The sequence below is a fragment of the Nestor notabilis genome, unplaced genomic scaffold, assembly GCF_000696875.1.
Source record: "Nestor notabilis isolate BGI_N333 unplaced genomic scaffold, ASM69687v1 scaffold14073, whole genome shotgun sequence".
Lineage (NCBI taxonomy): Eukaryota > Metazoa > Chordata > Aves > Psittaciformes > Psittacidae > Nestor > Nestor notabilis.
The window spans coordinates 40,904-58,046 of record NW_009923472.1 but is presented as its reverse complement, the minus strand read 5'-3'; the positions used below and the strand labels follow the sequence as shown (position 1 = coordinate 58,046).

The 17,143-nt window shown below is 39.0% G+C and overlaps 1 protein-coding gene across 2 annotated transcripts in view; it reads right to left on the bottom strand.

The window, feature by feature from the left end:
* Window positions 1–16,137, bottom strand: part of STAG1 (stromal antigen 1) — a 137,435-nt gene extending 121,298 nt beyond the window's left edge. For both annotated transcript variants that reach the window (XM_010012156.1, XM_010012157.1), the window contains exons 1-3: window positions 16,109–16,137; window positions 9,766–9,868; window positions 1–153 (exon numbers count right to left, since the gene is read on the bottom strand). The exon at window positions 1–153 is cut by the window's left edge and continues 7 nt beyond it. In XM_010012156.1, coding sequence (XP_010010458.1) covers window positions 1–153; window positions 9,766–9,868; window positions 16,109–16,137 — 285 coding nt within the window. The remainder of the gene's footprint in view (window positions 154–9,765; window positions 9,869–16,108) is intronic.
* Window positions 16,138–17,143: the final 1,006 nt, after the last annotated feature.

Genomic DNA, 17,143 nt, shown 5'->3' with positions numbered 1-17,143 from the left:
CTTTCCCAGCTTAACCACCTCAAATAAAGTGACAGGGTCCCCTTCTCCATTCTGCTGAGGGTGGCCATTAGCTCTTCCACGACTTGCTCCTCTGGCTCCAGATTCAGAACGACCCTTGTCCGCTGGAGACTTTCGAGGTTTCTTAGTGGCAGACTGGGCAAAGAAAACCAGCAGAACAAAAATCTATTATAGCTATATCTGAAATCACTCAATATATCTTTATAAATTATACATAAATATTGCACACATTTATACACTCACACATGTATAAACACACAAGTATCACAGAATAAGCCAGGCTGGAAGAGATCTCATGAGGTCTCCAGCCTGTCCCTCCTGCTCAGAGCAGGGTCAGCTATGAAATTCAACCAGGTTGCTTAGGGCTTTATCCCATGAGGTCCACGTATTTTTATTTATCATTAATTGCTGAGGAACAACTTAAAAGCCACTATCATATCAAGGTAAGTAGTGGGGACTTCCCAGCACAGGTCAATATCCATATTAGTCTTATTCAACATAGACAGCTGACAATACGACTAAAACTAGATAAATGGTAGCAAATTAGAGACAGCAAAAGTGGCTCATGCTGGCACACAAAAACTTTTAGAATGACTAATGATCTTTGGAAGACAATAAGTTATTAAAAATACACTTGTCGCATTAATGTTCATTTTCTGTATTTTCATTTTTATACAACTTGTATAAGAAACCGTGTACATAATGAGTCAGCTCTTTAACTCAAATTAAATCACTGAATTTATACAGCCAGTATACAGATTTAGTAGATCATCATAACAGCCCCTTGCTTCAATGTTTCATGAGTTAAAAAAATTTCCCTGTGAATCTAAATTATTTATTGTAAATTTTCACTAGATTCTTCAAGCTTTATCAGGTGGTATAGATCCCACTTGTAAGAAGTCACCCAGTGAACAGTTTGCTCTGAATTTAACTTTCTGAAGAAAATAATGCAAGGTTCTTGCTATGATCTTACTTCCATATTCTATTTTTCTCCCTCATGTAAGCCAGAGAAAAGCAAAAGCTGCAAACTTCCACAGAACTATGAAGCTGTTTTGAGGAATTACATCAAAGAAAACACCATGCAAGCAACTTGAAGATTAAATTTAGGACAATATCCTCCTGGTATCATTTACTTAAATATACTGTCGGACGGTTTCTATTAAAGCTTTTAGTAAAGAACATCAAGTCAGTGTTTTTGGTTGCATCTTCCAAGTGCAGACACATTAAGAGGAAAGTGATCACATTTCTGGAAGAGAGTCGGTAGAAGACAGACCTGCAGTCTAGCAAGTCCTTACTTTAAAAGGGATCACAGCTGGGGGGGCCAGAGTACTAAAGAAAAGGGCAAGGCAGAGCACAACTGCAACTGCCTCTTGCAAGTCTTGTGTACAAGTGCAAGCTGGAAAGCTTAGAATAATGGAACAATCTCTGTGAGAAGTTTTGTGGACAACATCTGCACTTACGATCAGAAGAATACGTGTTCTCCCTCAATTTTTAAACATACACAAAGCTGCCTTTAGCAGCAAGAAAACTATCAATATGTGGCATGTTTGAGCTCTATTGAGCTCCGAAGAGACACATAATCACTACTTTATAAAATGGCAAAGAATTAGAAGTAAATTGTCTCTTTTGAAATATATAATTCCTGTGCTTATCCAGTCTGGGTGACAGTAAGCCATAAGCTCTTCCACTAGTTACAAGTACTGCTAAATGAAAGCAGGACTGCAAGTTGATGCCCTCCACAGAAGCTAATGGAAGCCCTCTCTACAGTCAGTTTTTCTCAACACATACTTCAGCGGGAAAATTTAAACACTGCCAGGATGAAGGGAAAGCAAGGAGGAGCTGGAATTGAAATGCACACGTCCCAAGATACCTTAATTACTGGAAAGGAATGAGAAGAGCCACCTACATGGCATGAGTACTATGGATCAGCATGCACACGCTCCTGATGAGTAATCACAAGACACGTAAATGCTCAGTTTAAACTCCACTTTGGTCAGGCATCTTGGGGAAAAGGGGTGCTTTGACTGAGATTCTTAGTTTGAATTAGAAGGGTGAGAACACCCGTGGGCTCTCAGAAGAGGTACAGAAATAAGTGGCAAAGGTACCTCTGACAGAATTAACTGGACAAAGCCAGACTCTTCAAATCCAGGTAAATGTCTCAGTATCCTGGACCTGAGTTAACACCGGTACTGAGTCTACGTGAATAAAGTTTCTCTTTGGTATAGATTTTCTTTTGACAAAGAGAACATCTCTCGCAGTGGAGAAATCAAGTTTTTCATTTCACAAAAACCACTCCGCTTTCAAACTGCAGTAGCTTAATCCAGATGCAGGATCTGCATTGAATCCTGTCTCAAGAGGCAAAACAAGCAGACAAAGGATCCTCTGTAGAGAAACTGAAAGAAATCCAAAACTAGAACTTTCTGAGTTATTTTCAGGTGGAAAGGCACTAGAGAAAGGGTGTCCACCAGACTTCCACTCCAGAGCACTTCCACCCAGTAGGCATCTGACAGGAAGCCCAAGCTCAATACCATTCCAGAGTGCAAATATGAAAGCAAGTCATACAAATTGGTGCTTCAGCCTCCAGAAACTGCCTGGTACTCTATGAAGTTTTGCAAGCACAAGGACAGAAGAGAAGAACTGGCATTATCTTATTCAAATACAATACTATGATGTTGTTGTCAAACATTACTTCCATGTAGCGTTCCTGAATATACAGCAAGAAACTTCTCAGGCCATCCTGACAGATCTGAGCTTCATACAGGTTCCCACCTCTGAATACAAAGTTGGATAACCCTATTTCAAGAGGAAAGTTTTTCATTATGAGAACTACCAGCCATTGGAATAATCTCCCTAGGGAAATGGTGGATTACAATGTTGGACACTTAAAATTCAGCTGGACAGGGTGCTGGGCCATCTTGTCTACTCCATCCTTTGCCAAGAAAGGTAGAACTAGTTGATCCCCGAGGTCCCTTCCAATCTCATGTCCTAGGATTCTATCCCAGGATGGATACATCCAATACCACTGAAGCAAGTGAAGGAAAAGCATGGACTGGTACATCCATAGAAATGTAAGAGGACTCTTTCAAGATACAGAGTATCTGCAGAATACCCGCAGAGGCAGTATGGTCTTGGAAGTGGAAGCAACAGTGATCTCTCTTTTGGGATGCAGAGCCAGCTCTGTTTGGCATCCTCAATACCAAACACAATCTTCAGATTTGTAGCTTGACTTTGCAGCTCCACTTCCATCTGTCCAGAACGTTTGTCTTTCATAAATAAAAACACTTGGGTTTGTGTTGAGCTGAAGGAGCACCCTTCCCTACGGATGCTGGAAGCCTACAGGAAGTGTTGTTTTCCTTGACTGAAATTAAGCTGATAGCAACTCAGAATTTTGTAATAAATTAGCTAGGTAATACTTTTGCTTTCATGCCTTTAAAATGATTGGGAAGAAAAAAAAAGGCAACCCATATTTGTAAAATCAAGTAATATGGTGAAAGCTGATTCATTACACTAACAAAGAAGAAAAAAGTGAAAGTGGCTTGACATTTTCCATTAACATTCCCCAGATTGATCCAACACACTTCATGAAGAAATAAGGACAGTAGAAGTGTTACAGGTCAGTAACTCCACCTAACCAGCTGGCTTAAATGATGGCCTCTATGTGTGCATTCATACTATAAGTAATTTAAAGCAGTACCCATTTCTCTAGATAGCTGGAAGAAGCTTTTCAACCTTCCACTTGAGTAAAACTGAAGAGCTTGCCTCTCCAAGGCACCATCCTCCTGAGAGGCCTCTGCACTATAACCTCCTGTTAAGAGGAACAGTGGTAACGTCTAAGCTCTTTCCGAATGAATCCTGATTAATTAAAGAAGGCTACTGCACACTTTGTAGCATCATCATGGTTACCTCAGGAGAAGTTCTTAGACTCAAATGGTCAGTCCTTTGGACTTTACTCATCAGAAAAGCAAACAAGGTGGTCCCTGTGAAAAGCCTTATCCCATAATAAAGACAGATGCAGGTCCCCCAGCATCCAGTGCACAGAGAACTGCTTCAGCTATAGCACATGCAGTTTGGAACAAAACAAAAACAAGAAGCAGAGGCAGTGTTGAGGCATGCTGTTGCTTTTTTTATCCTTATTTTAAAACCTAGCAAGAGTTCTAAAAGTCATCTTAGAGAATCAAGAGAGTTTGCTATAAATGCTTGAATCACTTCAATCCTTCCAGCTGAGGGAATTGCTATCAAACCCAGACTATTTACATAGAAAAATGAAGAATAGATTAGATCGCCAAAAATACAAGGACCATCTCATGAAAAGCTTAAACCAAAAACTTCTAATGCCATTAGGATTTCTCCACCAGGAAACTTCAAGTGGTGGGATAGAAGCATTCACATACTGGCTGTATGCACACTGCGATTAAACAGAGCTACAGGACGACTTAATCACTTCAGTTTTAAAGGATGGACCTACAGTATCATGCAATCAAGCTGGAACAGGACAATGATGTAAGCCAGATCAAACCACAAACTTTAACTACTATGAAAATAAATTCTTCTAAGAGGATTCCTTCCTACTGTTCATTAGGATGTGTATGATTTGGAACTAGAAGGAAAGCCCAATCCCCAGCAGTATCTAACATCCATGCTACAAGACTGAATAAGACTAAGAGTCTTCTGCAAATGTAAAATTTCACATATGATTGCAGAGATAAGGTATTGTCGTCTGTCACCTTCATACCAAAAAATACAAAAGGACCTGTAAGCAAAACTGTGCAGTCTGCACTGGGAACAAAAGAAATTAAAGTGCCTTGTTCCATCTTGCCTTAATAGAAGAATCCAAGGAGCTAGAGAAAGGCATGCAGTGGCCCTGTGTATGGGATGAGAGAGATGCCAGCAGAAATCTCAGAACTGCCACCTTTGGAACAGAAAGATTGGCATTTCTTCTTGTCCTCTGAACCAAATAGGCTAATCTGTCTATTCCTACCTCAAAACTGAAATACAGCCAGGAGATCTCTCTCACTCCCCCAGTGTCTAACAGCTGAAGCTTAAGCCAAGCTATCCTTAGCTCCTGGAAGGTAAGGGCAAATAGGTTATAATAAAGCATGCCAATAGCATTGAACAGAAAGTGTTGACCCAAGAAAGGACACAAAAAAGGATAGATAAATAACTCATCTGAGCCTGAGCCCACTGATGTGAAAGCTGCATTGCATCATAAGCCCTTGGGCTTTCAAACCCTCTACTTACAACAAGAGAGCACATCCATACCAATGTGTTTCAATAATGCATCAGACAGAAAAGGTGAGTTTGGCCAATATTACTCAGCAGCTTCAACCAGAGGACTGTTATAGGTCGCTCATTACACACACCCCACACAATTCACTAAATATATACCCAGATGGTACGTTCACACACAGTATTGCTTAAATCCACGCAACAAAATATCCCACTCCTGACCAGTCGTTCCACAGGCAGCTGGTCTACAAGAATCAGTGCCCAGAAGCAGACATGGGCAAGTGGGAGGCCAGCCCCAGCCACTGTCAATGCTATGAAAGGACATGGTGCAACTCTTGCTAAATTCACAGCAAGGGTTGGCGAATTCAGGAAAATCAGGTTAGAATCTGAGAGTTATCTTGAATGACCAGTGTGCTGTATCTCTTCACGAGTTCATGGTATAATCTACTCAGTCAAGTACACATTAGAAGTCTCTAATAGAAGTGGAGAGGCAACTTGGAAAGCAGCATTTTTGGGAAGGGAATGTTCCCCAGAACATTAAGATTCTCTATGAACTGAAGAGGTTCTACAAATGGCAAATGTTCAAATGAGGACCACCTCCGTACAGAAGCCTCAAATCTGCAAAGAAGAATGTCTGTCTTTGGAAAAAAAGTCTGGAAAATCCTCTAGTAGTAGTTTATCTTTCTAATGAAATTTATCTATTTATTCTATAGATAAAATCTATTTATTCACCTATTTAAAATACCTAAATATATTTGATGGAGTACATTGTGTGCAGCTCTTTAACAGAACCATGCAGCTAGACAAAACAGCACAGAAGAGCACTTTCAAACGAAGTCAGTATGTTTATGGCAGATGTGTCACTGAAGCTGTGATGGCCTAAGGACATAATCAAATCAGCATTTGCAGGGAGAGATCAAATCTTATTAGACCATAATATTTTAGTTAGGGAAAAAAAACCCCAAACCACAAGAAACAGAAGAGCCTTTGGGCAGAAAAGCCTTTCTTTAGGTCTATAACCGAAATTAAAAACATCAAAGCTAAGTATCAGTTGATAATAACAGCTCTGAATTTAACTAAATATTTTAATCTGTCACATCTGAGAGTTAAGGTAGGTGGTACCTGTGGAGGAAATAAAAATCATGTTAGCATATGGAAGAGTAGGGGGGGAAATGTCAGAGCTGCACCTCCTGTAAGAAACAGGTAATTCACCTAAGGAAAGTGAATTGGTTAGCAGCATGGACAGGAGTGGAATGTGGAGGAGGATGGAAAGTGAAATGTCTGCAAAACCAATACCTCAATTACTAAGTCCAAGATTTTTCATACTGAATAATGTTATAAATTGCCTAGATTAGACTTTCCAAGGTGTTTGTATTTCTAATCAAGGATATTAGGCATTGAGCGGCTTTTTCCTTTTGGTCATATTTTTGCAGACCCACTTTATTTATTCCTTTCTGTTGCTGCAGTATCAATTATGAAAGCAGGATTTGACTGTATATCCAAACATATAGATATCAAGTCACCCAGAAACCTCTAGTCAAATGACTGAATTTGTGGTTAAGGGGAGAGCAATAGAAACCATTTATGTTGACTTTAGTCTTCCACAGTATTCTTGTATCCAAATTGGGAAGTTGTGATCTGGATGGGTAGAAACATGGTTGAACTGTTGGGCTCAGAGCATAGAGGTTCATAGTGGATCATTCTCTACCTAGAGGCTGGCAATGAGGGAATACAGAAGAAGTCTAATTGGAACATGTCCAGTTTCCCATCTTTATCAGATAGCTGGAGGGGGTGAGCAAATGAGTTCATGTCAAGAGTGCAGATGACACAACACTGGCAGAGAGATCCCTTAATGGCATCAACAGCAAGACAGCTATTGACAGTGTGGAATACTGGGCTAACAGTACACTCAAAATTCAACATGAACGAATGCAAAGACCAGTGCCTAGCAGAGGAATAAATCCTTGCACCTAGGCAGGCTGAAGATTGGCCTGTAAGAGAACAGCTCTGTAGAAAAGCAACTTAGGGTCTTGGAAGACACCAAACTGCACATGAAACAGCCACATGCCCAAGCAGCAAAGGCTATCAGCACCTCAGGCTGTACAAACAGAATACAGCAGAACAGCAAGGAAACTGATTATATTCAGCACTTCTTAGCCCCTCTCTGGAATACCATGTCCAGTTTTAGCTCTCTCAATGCAAGAACAAGTTCAAGAAGACAGGATATCAACTTGGTCAGGGGGCTGGGAACACCCATCTGTGGGGCTTTTTGTAACAGCATATAGTGGGAGGACAACTGACAGCAGTTGCAAACTGAAGAAAGACAGGCTCTGACTGCCTACAAAGGAGAAAGTGTTCACCAAATAAAATGAAAGCGGTTGCTAAGGGAGGCTGTGCAGTCTCCAGCCTTAGTGGTTTTCAAGACCAGATTGGAAAAGCCCCAAGCAATGTGGTCTGATCCCAAAGCAGGCCCTGCTCTGAGCAGGAGGTTGCAGTGAGACCTCCTGAGGTCCTTCCCAGCCTGATTCCATGATTGACCATCACTGTTTCTCTTCTCTGAAGCTCTTCCAATCCTAATATACCCTTTCTTGAAATTTTGAAGCAGAGGGGAAGAGAAACTAGAATTGTGCAAAGTCTACCGAATTTTGGCAAACCACAGTTTTATAAAAGACACAGTATTTCTTTTATTCTCTGTTCTCTTCCTTAGTTCTAAGACTGGATTTATCTTTTTTGACCCTTATTCTGCATTAAGATGATGCTTTCAAAGAATGACCTCTGATAACCCCAAGGTCTTGCTCCTTAGCATCAATGGTCAGCTCACAGCCCATCATTTTATATATGAAGTAATGGCCACTTCCTCTGAATGTTAATCATTTCACAATCATGTCTACACTTAATGAGCCTGGAGTTGTTCTAATTGCTCCTGTAGAAACTTGATAGCAGGACCAGTAAAGTGCTTCAGAGAATATTCCCACAGGAGCTACTAATAAGCTTTTACACCTTTTTTAACATTCACCTTTCCCTTCCAGTTAAGTGTGGTATACACAAATACCACTAGAGTTGCTTTAACTTGAATTCCTATACTCTGACAACCTCCCGGCATAGCAATCAGGTTGCACTATCCTCTGTTTATTTTGAGTTTTTTTATTAAATCTGCAAAACCTCATAGATTTACTAATGAGATATTATTAAGATAATTTCTAATTTTGCCCTTTGCTTACAAGCTATATAAACAGATGACCAGTTATCTTTACAAGCTGCTTTAAAGCTTCCTGTAAAGAAGATCCATGTTTGTGAGCAAATTTGTCCATATGATGAACATATGCCATCATGGGAAACACTGTTCAAAAAAGCTTTAAAAAAAAAGAAGACAACAAGCCCAGAAAAGACCAGGATTTGAAATGCTGGCTCCCAAAGTATGTCCATAAGTTGTGATGTAAATTGAAAACCAATACTAAGAGGGAGTTTACACCAGCTTGGCCAGCATGCTTAGAGGAACACATGGTCCTGCCCGTTCTTACAGCCTCACTAGTCCGTGCTTAAGGAGTTAGACTTAGGGTGGGAGGTCTTGGACAGGGGATTTCAATCTTCTAGTGCTATATAGATAGCACATTTATACTGGGGGTGTACACACAGACAAACACTAACAGGAGAATCAAAACCATTAATAACAAACACACAGAAGTTCCCACCAAAAATCCCACCCATACTCCACAGGGTGTACTTCAAGTGATATAACCACAAGAACTACATCCGATGACCTTGAAGACCTAAAATGACAACATGACACACACAACTTTTTCTGTATTTTCCAATAAACTGTCTATTATATAAAACAAATAAAAATAAAAGAGAAAGCCTCCTTAAATGCTCCATGTAATTGAGAATTGTTTCTGCATCATCCCATTTATGGGCCAGCAATGGGCAAAGACTAATGGAGAACAGCACATCTTATACAGCAGACAGCACTATCATCTGCTGCGCAATGCTAGAGAATAGGTTGAAGCTCCCAATCTATACATAGGACAGAGAGTATGTCAATTACATGAATTTTTAAAATGTGTTAATAGACCTTCTGAGGCATTTAGTTAATACTATGCTGCAACTCTTCCATTCACATTAAGAGATTATCAGTTACTAAAACGACAGCTCAGATGTCATTTGTCACTTAAAATCCATTGCAGCTTTCAAAACAGATAGCAGCTATATGTACTGAGATTATTCTCTTGTCTGGACGAATGTTGTAATATGACAATAATAACAAAATAGTAATGTTCACTTAAGTAGCTAGCAAAAGAAAAAATAATAGCTATTATGAGCTCATTTTTATGTCCCTTTTTAAACACTCCAAACATTGTTTGTATATCAATCTGATAAATATTTCATACTACAAGTCTTCATAAAGTTTGACATAGGGCTCATTAAAAGCCTATTTATGTGACCACAAGATGATTAGATGAAAAACAGTTTGCAGTCAATTTTAAATAGATGCATAACAAAACAAAACTAAATTACACATACTGGAGGCCTGCCAGGACGGCCCCTTTTTCTTTTTCCTTTGACTTCTGCTTCTTCAAGCTCACTGCCAGCATCTGAATGTGCAGTAGTTTCATTTGTAGAATCCCTAAGGGGGAAAAAACACTAGATAAATTAAAATGATTTGAAATCAACAAGTAATCTATAACTGGCTGATTAAATATTTAGTCCTAAGCCAGGAAAAAAAACCAAAAAAGTCAGCATTAAAAGGCTTGCCACATTTATTCTGCAAACGAAGGAACTAAGCATTGTTAGCCCTGGCAAAAAGCCTTACCTTTTTATGAGCTGGAATGTCATTTTATAAGACTAGAAGTTATTTAAATTAACAGCTTCTTTTGAAGCCATATTACACTTCAAAAAGTGGCTATATTAAACAGCACATTCTCAACATATCCATCCCACAATGTATTCACTTAGTATCAACTTTCTTTCACCCTTTGTAACCACTTCCAAACTGCTTTCAAGGCCATGAGAGAGCAAACTGAGATCCAGCTATCAGGTCATTAGAACAGTTACACAAGTTCCCACTCAGATTACATCAGGTTTTAGTCACACTCAAAGACAATGGTATTGAGCAGCTGTTAGTAAAGAGAGGGTTAACACTGACCAGAGGCACAAACCAGAAGACTCACTTTGGTCTGAAGACATTTATGATTCGTGCAGTTAGAAAAACATTCTTACTTACACAATGATAAAACCTTGACATTGCTCAATGACTGTGGCAAAGAAGCCCACAGTATCACTTGTCAATCATTTCTGTTTTAAGACTTAACACCATCCTAAGCAGGAAAAAAACATTATCCCAATTTCCACCACCTAATTTCCCCAAGGCAGGTGCACAGGTACTTCTCTGCTTCTAAAACAGGCCTGGCTGCTTGAAGAAACTCAGCTTCTAAGTGACCTTCTGAGGCATCAGATTTTGCCCAAGAAGAACCCACAAGCAAAATTGTACCTGTTAATGATGTGTTTTTAGTTTGCAGGACCACCAGTGCATGAGGTCTCTGTAAATGGTAAGAGTAATTGTAATAATGCCCTAGATTACTCAAAGATGGGTCAAGTCTAGCTCTAATTGGAGATTTCTTTAATTTCAATATCATTTCCTTGGAGTGAAAGAAGTTAAACTGCTGTAAAACTTATGCAAGGGAAAGGTGAAAATCAGACCTATTCCATTACTTTATACAGCTTCAAACATAAAAGGCAGCATTTGTGATCTGGTTTACAGAAACTAAGAAGCTTCTGCAAGCCAAGATCTACACAGATCTTCCACATTGTCTACTGTTTGGGTTTTGTTTTTTTTGTTTGGGATTTTTTATTTTATTTAATAAATCAGGAATTCTTCACAAATTTGCTCAAGGCTATTTAGTAATGTAGAAAGATAGAAACATCACTGTATTAGAATCAAGAATGTTCTGATACTTCTCTTTACTGAAATTACTGTATTGTTCCCCATCTGCTCTATCTCAATTCTGCAGCACTATCATGAATTTCTAATATTAAGACATTATTTTCCGACTGTTTCGAACTTGCAAGCACAAAACCAGCAAGGAGGTCTACAGAATCCTTCACAAAAGCTGGAATGCAGTAGAACATAAATAAATCTCCTTTTCTGAAAGTAACTTCAATGGATTATCTCTAAGTACTATAAATACCCCAGAAAACCAGGCACCTATCTTAAAAAACAGTATTCAAGTACATTTGAATTCCTAAATTATATGCTTGTAAACCAGGATCTCCACAAAATACTGACAATGCAGCTTCGTTATCATAAAATCAAAGCCAAGCAGCTTTTCTGCTTCAAAAAGTATTAAATTTACAAAACTCAGTATCAAGCTATTAATTAAAATAAATTGTCAAAAGCCTAAAACCAAATCAAAGATAGCCCACACATAGTTCAAAGTGATTTGTTAAAATAGGGCCACACTAGTGAAAAGCAACACAGTGAATACAGCCAAACACAGTGTCTATGCGAATGGATGTATCCAAGCCTTTACTCAAAGACCAGCCATCACACTGCAACTCAATCTGACTAAAATGCACACTGCTTCACAACAACACTATTTTTTTATTTAACTAACTTGAACACAAAAGTGAGGAACCCCATAAAAACATCTGCTGCTTTCTATTGCTGTAGCAGAATTAAAGCCATTCGCTCTTGCTCTCTTTAATAAAAATAAGTTTCTCTCTGCTCTACACAGATCCTTGCTGGAAAAAATTTAAGCATGCTGTGGTCTAAGCAATACCCCCCTTCATGGGGAAATGCTAGAGCTTTGTTAGCTTACAAAACCACACCCCTAATATCATCAGGATAAAGATTTTTCTCTATTCAAACCAGATTCAGCAGTCCTCCTAGGCAAATGGCTCAGACACTTCCCTTGAAACACTAAAGCTATATAAATAAATTAAACTGCACTATTTTGCAAGCATCCAGTCCACAGAGAACTTGATTTTGCTACAGCCTCTATACACATCTAGGAAAACCTACTGAGATTTGTGTGTTTAGTTCTGGGAATCTCAATTGCTTCGGAATACTGCATATAGAAGGAACAGTTTAATTATTAACCACCTTCTCTTCTTTGTCTTAAACAGACTGTTGTCTTAAACCCAATAACCATGCTTCCCTAATATTTTTCTGCTAAATCTTCTCTGGTTTGCTGGAAGCCTTTTGAGAAAGGTTCAGTAAATCAGTACTAAGGATGAGATTCATCTAATCTAAATGCGAGACATAGTCAATGCAGAAAACAGAAAACCTTAAGGTACAACATACCTCATGCTAAGGTCAGTGTCCAAAATTGGTCAGGTGGTTTATGTTTTACAAATTTTCTTTTCTCTCCATTGATGGTAAGGTGACCTAGACAAGCAGCTCAAATATAAATGTTTAAAATTAAACAAGATGAGTCTCCACCAAACAGTATGCGAGACAGGAGATTTCTTTCTGGCAAAGAATGTAAGTATGTAAGGAGTAAGGGGAAAACAGCAGAAATTAAGTTTCCTTTAATCCTCACATTATTTGGAGTAGGGAGACAGGATCAAGGACAACCTACAGTCCTTGGCTGACTTAACATTAAAATAAATATCATTTCAAACAGCAGGGAATTCTGTCTGAATCACTTCCATTGCAACCTTGGGACACAGTGCTGCTTGCTTCTGTCAAAGCCTTACAGTTGCTCTGGGTACACACACACAGACACACACATATACGCCCCTTTTCTTATTTCTGAACTCAGAGGAGTACAGCACGTCTTAACTACCTGCAGTGCTATCAGGTTTTTAATGCTCACTGAGAAGAGCATCTGGCCAGCATCCATCTCCCTCGCTTCCGTACTCATCTTGCAGAACTGCTAGGAAGTAATTTATCAGGTGGCAGTCATCCACATCTTAATAGACCAGAATTATCCTATCCTTATTTTATGTGTGTGACTAGTTACCTGAGGGGAAAAACTTAGCCTTAGACATAATTCATCTTTCCTGAAGCTGCTGAGAGGGGAAAACAACATGGAGACCTGCCTCATCTAAGAGTACGGGAGGTGGCGGTGCTGAAGGCTGAATCTTTCCTCTTAAGACATCTTTGACATGATAGAGACGTAAAAGAATTTGGCAGTGGGGAAGACCTACAAGACTCGGGTGGGCAGAGTAAAGCAGACAAGTGATAACCCCTTTTATGGGTTCATACTCACTCTGCTTTTCTTTCTGGTTTCTGTGGTGGCTAAAATACCCTAAAAAAACAGCAGTAACACCAAGATCTCTCCTAAAAACTCTGGATATTATTCCAAAGTTATAATAACTAGCCACTGAAACTAAACCATATTTAATGAAGAATTAACGGATTACTGGGCAGCCATTTAATATGTCATGCTTCTGAAGAAATTCACATCTCTGCAAAATAAATCAAAACAAATTTGCCTTCCTTCTACTATTACACAAAGCCCTATCTATAGAGCTTATACCACCATCCCCCCCTTAAAAACACCCACACCAAACCCCTTGGTTTATGTATTAATCTTCGTAAATAAAAATGCTTCTATAAGCTTTTGTTGGTGTTGCTGAGGTGGCTCAGGGTTCTGGCAGAGATAAATTCAGTAATTGCTACCACCAGATTCAGCCTTGTGAATAAAAAGCATTCATGAAGAAAAACAGCTAAATGCACATGAATCATGGATGAATCAGCTCTCATGGTTGATCTTCACAATCTAGAGAGGAACACGACTCACAGCAAATATGAGTCTTCTCTCAATGGGATGATTCACAACAGTCAGTCACCCAGGTCAAACACACCAGAGGTTTTTTCCCCTATGTCTGAAACAGCCGTAAGTGAAATCCTGTCTTCACTGCATTCTGAAGCCACTTCTATGAATCCAGAAAGGTTAAGGAGTTTTCCTTCCGATGTTCCCTCAACAGAGAAGAACTTGGGAGGGAATATTTGATACGGTTCTAAGTAAAGTACATTAATGTATCAATTTGACTTAAGGACCCTTTATTTAAAAGGGATAGGCAGAAAGATTAGAAAACATTACGAAAAAGTAGAAATAAGGCACCTGAATGGTAGATTATATGTAATAATCCTTCAAAGCTGCTTATTTCAGAACTAGAAACAAAACCATGGCTTTCTCTGCGTGGAACCATACTGTGGCTTCCCAGGTCCACATGTGTGAAGCTAATACCCCTAAATCAAAGACTCGTCTCATCTCAGGTTTTTGCACCCTCAGCCAGACTCGTGTCTCACGAAAGTCTGGCTGGGATCTACTGAATTAGCAGTTACCACTTTCTTTGATACCTTGTCCACATTAGACAATGTTCTGAGCTCTCAGGAGAGCCTCAAAATCTTTATGTGCTAATCCTGCTCATTTTTCTTCTGTAACAAGAAAAATCTCATCTTGTTTATGAACAACCAAACTACATAGATATATATATATTACTAATGATGACATCTTGCCAACGTTGCACACAGTGGCATTAAATGCTTCCCAGCTCTACTGGAAAAGAGCAAGATACATGTTTCTTTCATTTTTTAATGTTTCATAATATTGGTGGCTCACAAGCATCTTCTGATTAAAGAATGTGCCAACATCTTTAATGTCCCTCAGGTTTTTCAGCTGATGCGCAGTTACCCTTTTTAACCTTAAACTCTGTGGTATCTCATTCACTTCTTAAGGCCATCTAGCTTCTTGAACTGGGAACAGGATTATCCCTTTCCTTCTACTGCTGTGACAGAACCTCCCAACTTTTTGCACATTTCACAAGCACACTCTCACTTTTCCAATGGGTCACATCCAGGAAAATTTGAACAGAGAACTTTGTTTTCCACAATTATCCTCAAAGCAAACCAGAACTCCACTCCAGGCTGATGCTCCCCTATCAGTGCTAACCATCATCCCTGTCTTTAGCTATATGCTCACGTACAGCAGAAATATAACTCTTTTTTGAAAGAAATTTAAAAATACAAGAAAAAATTGCAATACAGAGCATGTTATTGTTAAGGTTAGACAAATAACTTTACAATTGTTGAAGCATTCCATTCCTTAAATAAAGGGACATAAAATCTTAGTTTTGCAACACCACCCGACCTTGATAAACAGGCTCCTATTTGCATATGTCCAGTTCAAGCAAAAAAAACAGTAGATACCAATGTTTTTGGTCTACACGCCCAGGTGGCAGCAGCGGGGTGGCCGCAGGGTGGGCTCTGTGCCAGACTCAGGACACAGTGGTTCTGGACACTGGACACAGTGGTTCTGGATGGTTCCAACAGCCCCAGTGCAGGGCACAGCTGGGTCAGCCAGTGGAGCTGATGGCGCCCCTCTGAGAACTACTGAGGAAAGGGCTGAATGCTCTAGCTCCTCTCATTACAGACTTTCAATCAATTCTTTCCAATAGTTCCCTTTATCCAAGCACAATGATGTTCCCATTTGTATAAGCCACTCCTATTTCCCAGCAAGATCAAAAGATGCTAATGCCACTGGCTGTCTTCAATTGCAGAAGCCAAAAGCTTTTTGCACAATAAATGCATCTATGCAACTGGAATATACAAACATGGTCAATTATGACTAAAACCCATACACATTTCTGAAATCTCACAACATTCAGAAGCATAGAAGTAGCAAAGATTTTGTTTTGCACATCAAGGTAAACCTCCATGCATATAAATAAATATCTTTCAGATTAAGTATTTTATTTTTTAACACAGTTCAGCATATGACAAACACAGGAGACCTGGAACAGCCACACTAATCTGCACTTCTTTCAAGCTTGTGCTTTATCCTCACGACCACCTTCCTGTTTACTTCAACCTTTTTAAAACTTAAGATTTCAAATACAGACAGAAGTGTATACTCACTGTAGTACTGGCAAATCTGAAGTAATCATTTTTGCAGCACTCTTGAAAGTAAGAGCTACATAGAACTTCTTCTCAAAGTTACTGTAAGACAACTACTTCAAAACCTCTTTCATGAAAAGAATGCCGAAGTCCAGTCTGCAAAAAACAGAAAAAGAATTGTTAGATGTGTTCCAAAATAGTCATATATAGAATAAAAAGCACTGTAAACAAAAACAGCCAGTTTTGAAGAAGCATCACTATTAAACCATATGAAATTCAGAATGGATGTCCCCAGGACAGCTTAATCCTACTCTCGCTTTCAGTTTTTACGATTCTGCTTAGGCAACTTTACTTTTTTAATTTTAAATTGCAAAAAGTATTTTGCATTACCTTCCATATTTGTTCACAGTAACTCTAATGTAAAAACACAAGCAGAACTCGGAGAAAATTTAAATAAACAAGATAAATATATAAGCCTAAGCAGTCAGAGAATGTGATGATCTTGATCTGTGGAATTTATTTGCAGTCATACAGTAGACTAAACTTGCAAGACCAAAGTTTGGTTTCATGAGAAACAGCCTTTCCTAATTTTGAATCAAGACAAAAGATCTGCAACTGAAATCATAGAGGTTTTGATAAAACAGGGGAAAGATAATATTCCTGATAACATTCTCTTTAATGGAACTACACCTATTCAATTAGACTCACTGGCTCACAGTTTTATGTGACTGAATTTCAGTCACAGAGTATCAGAAGCTGTGCACATATCTAACCGCAGTAGAAAGCATTCTAACCTGATAAAACCAAAATTATAAGTTAAAACAATAATCTAGACTGCATCCGTGGTACCACTACACCCACTAGTAACATCTCTCCACCCAGAAGACTAATTAGGTGTTGACTAATGACAACAGACATGACTCGACCATTAAATAATGGCACAATGTGACAGATGCAATAATCTTTGATGTAATAAAACACAGAGCTGCCATCACTTTCTTCCAGAAAATGCAAGTTCTGGAGAAACTAAAATGATTTGTTTCCTTCTCCCGTTTT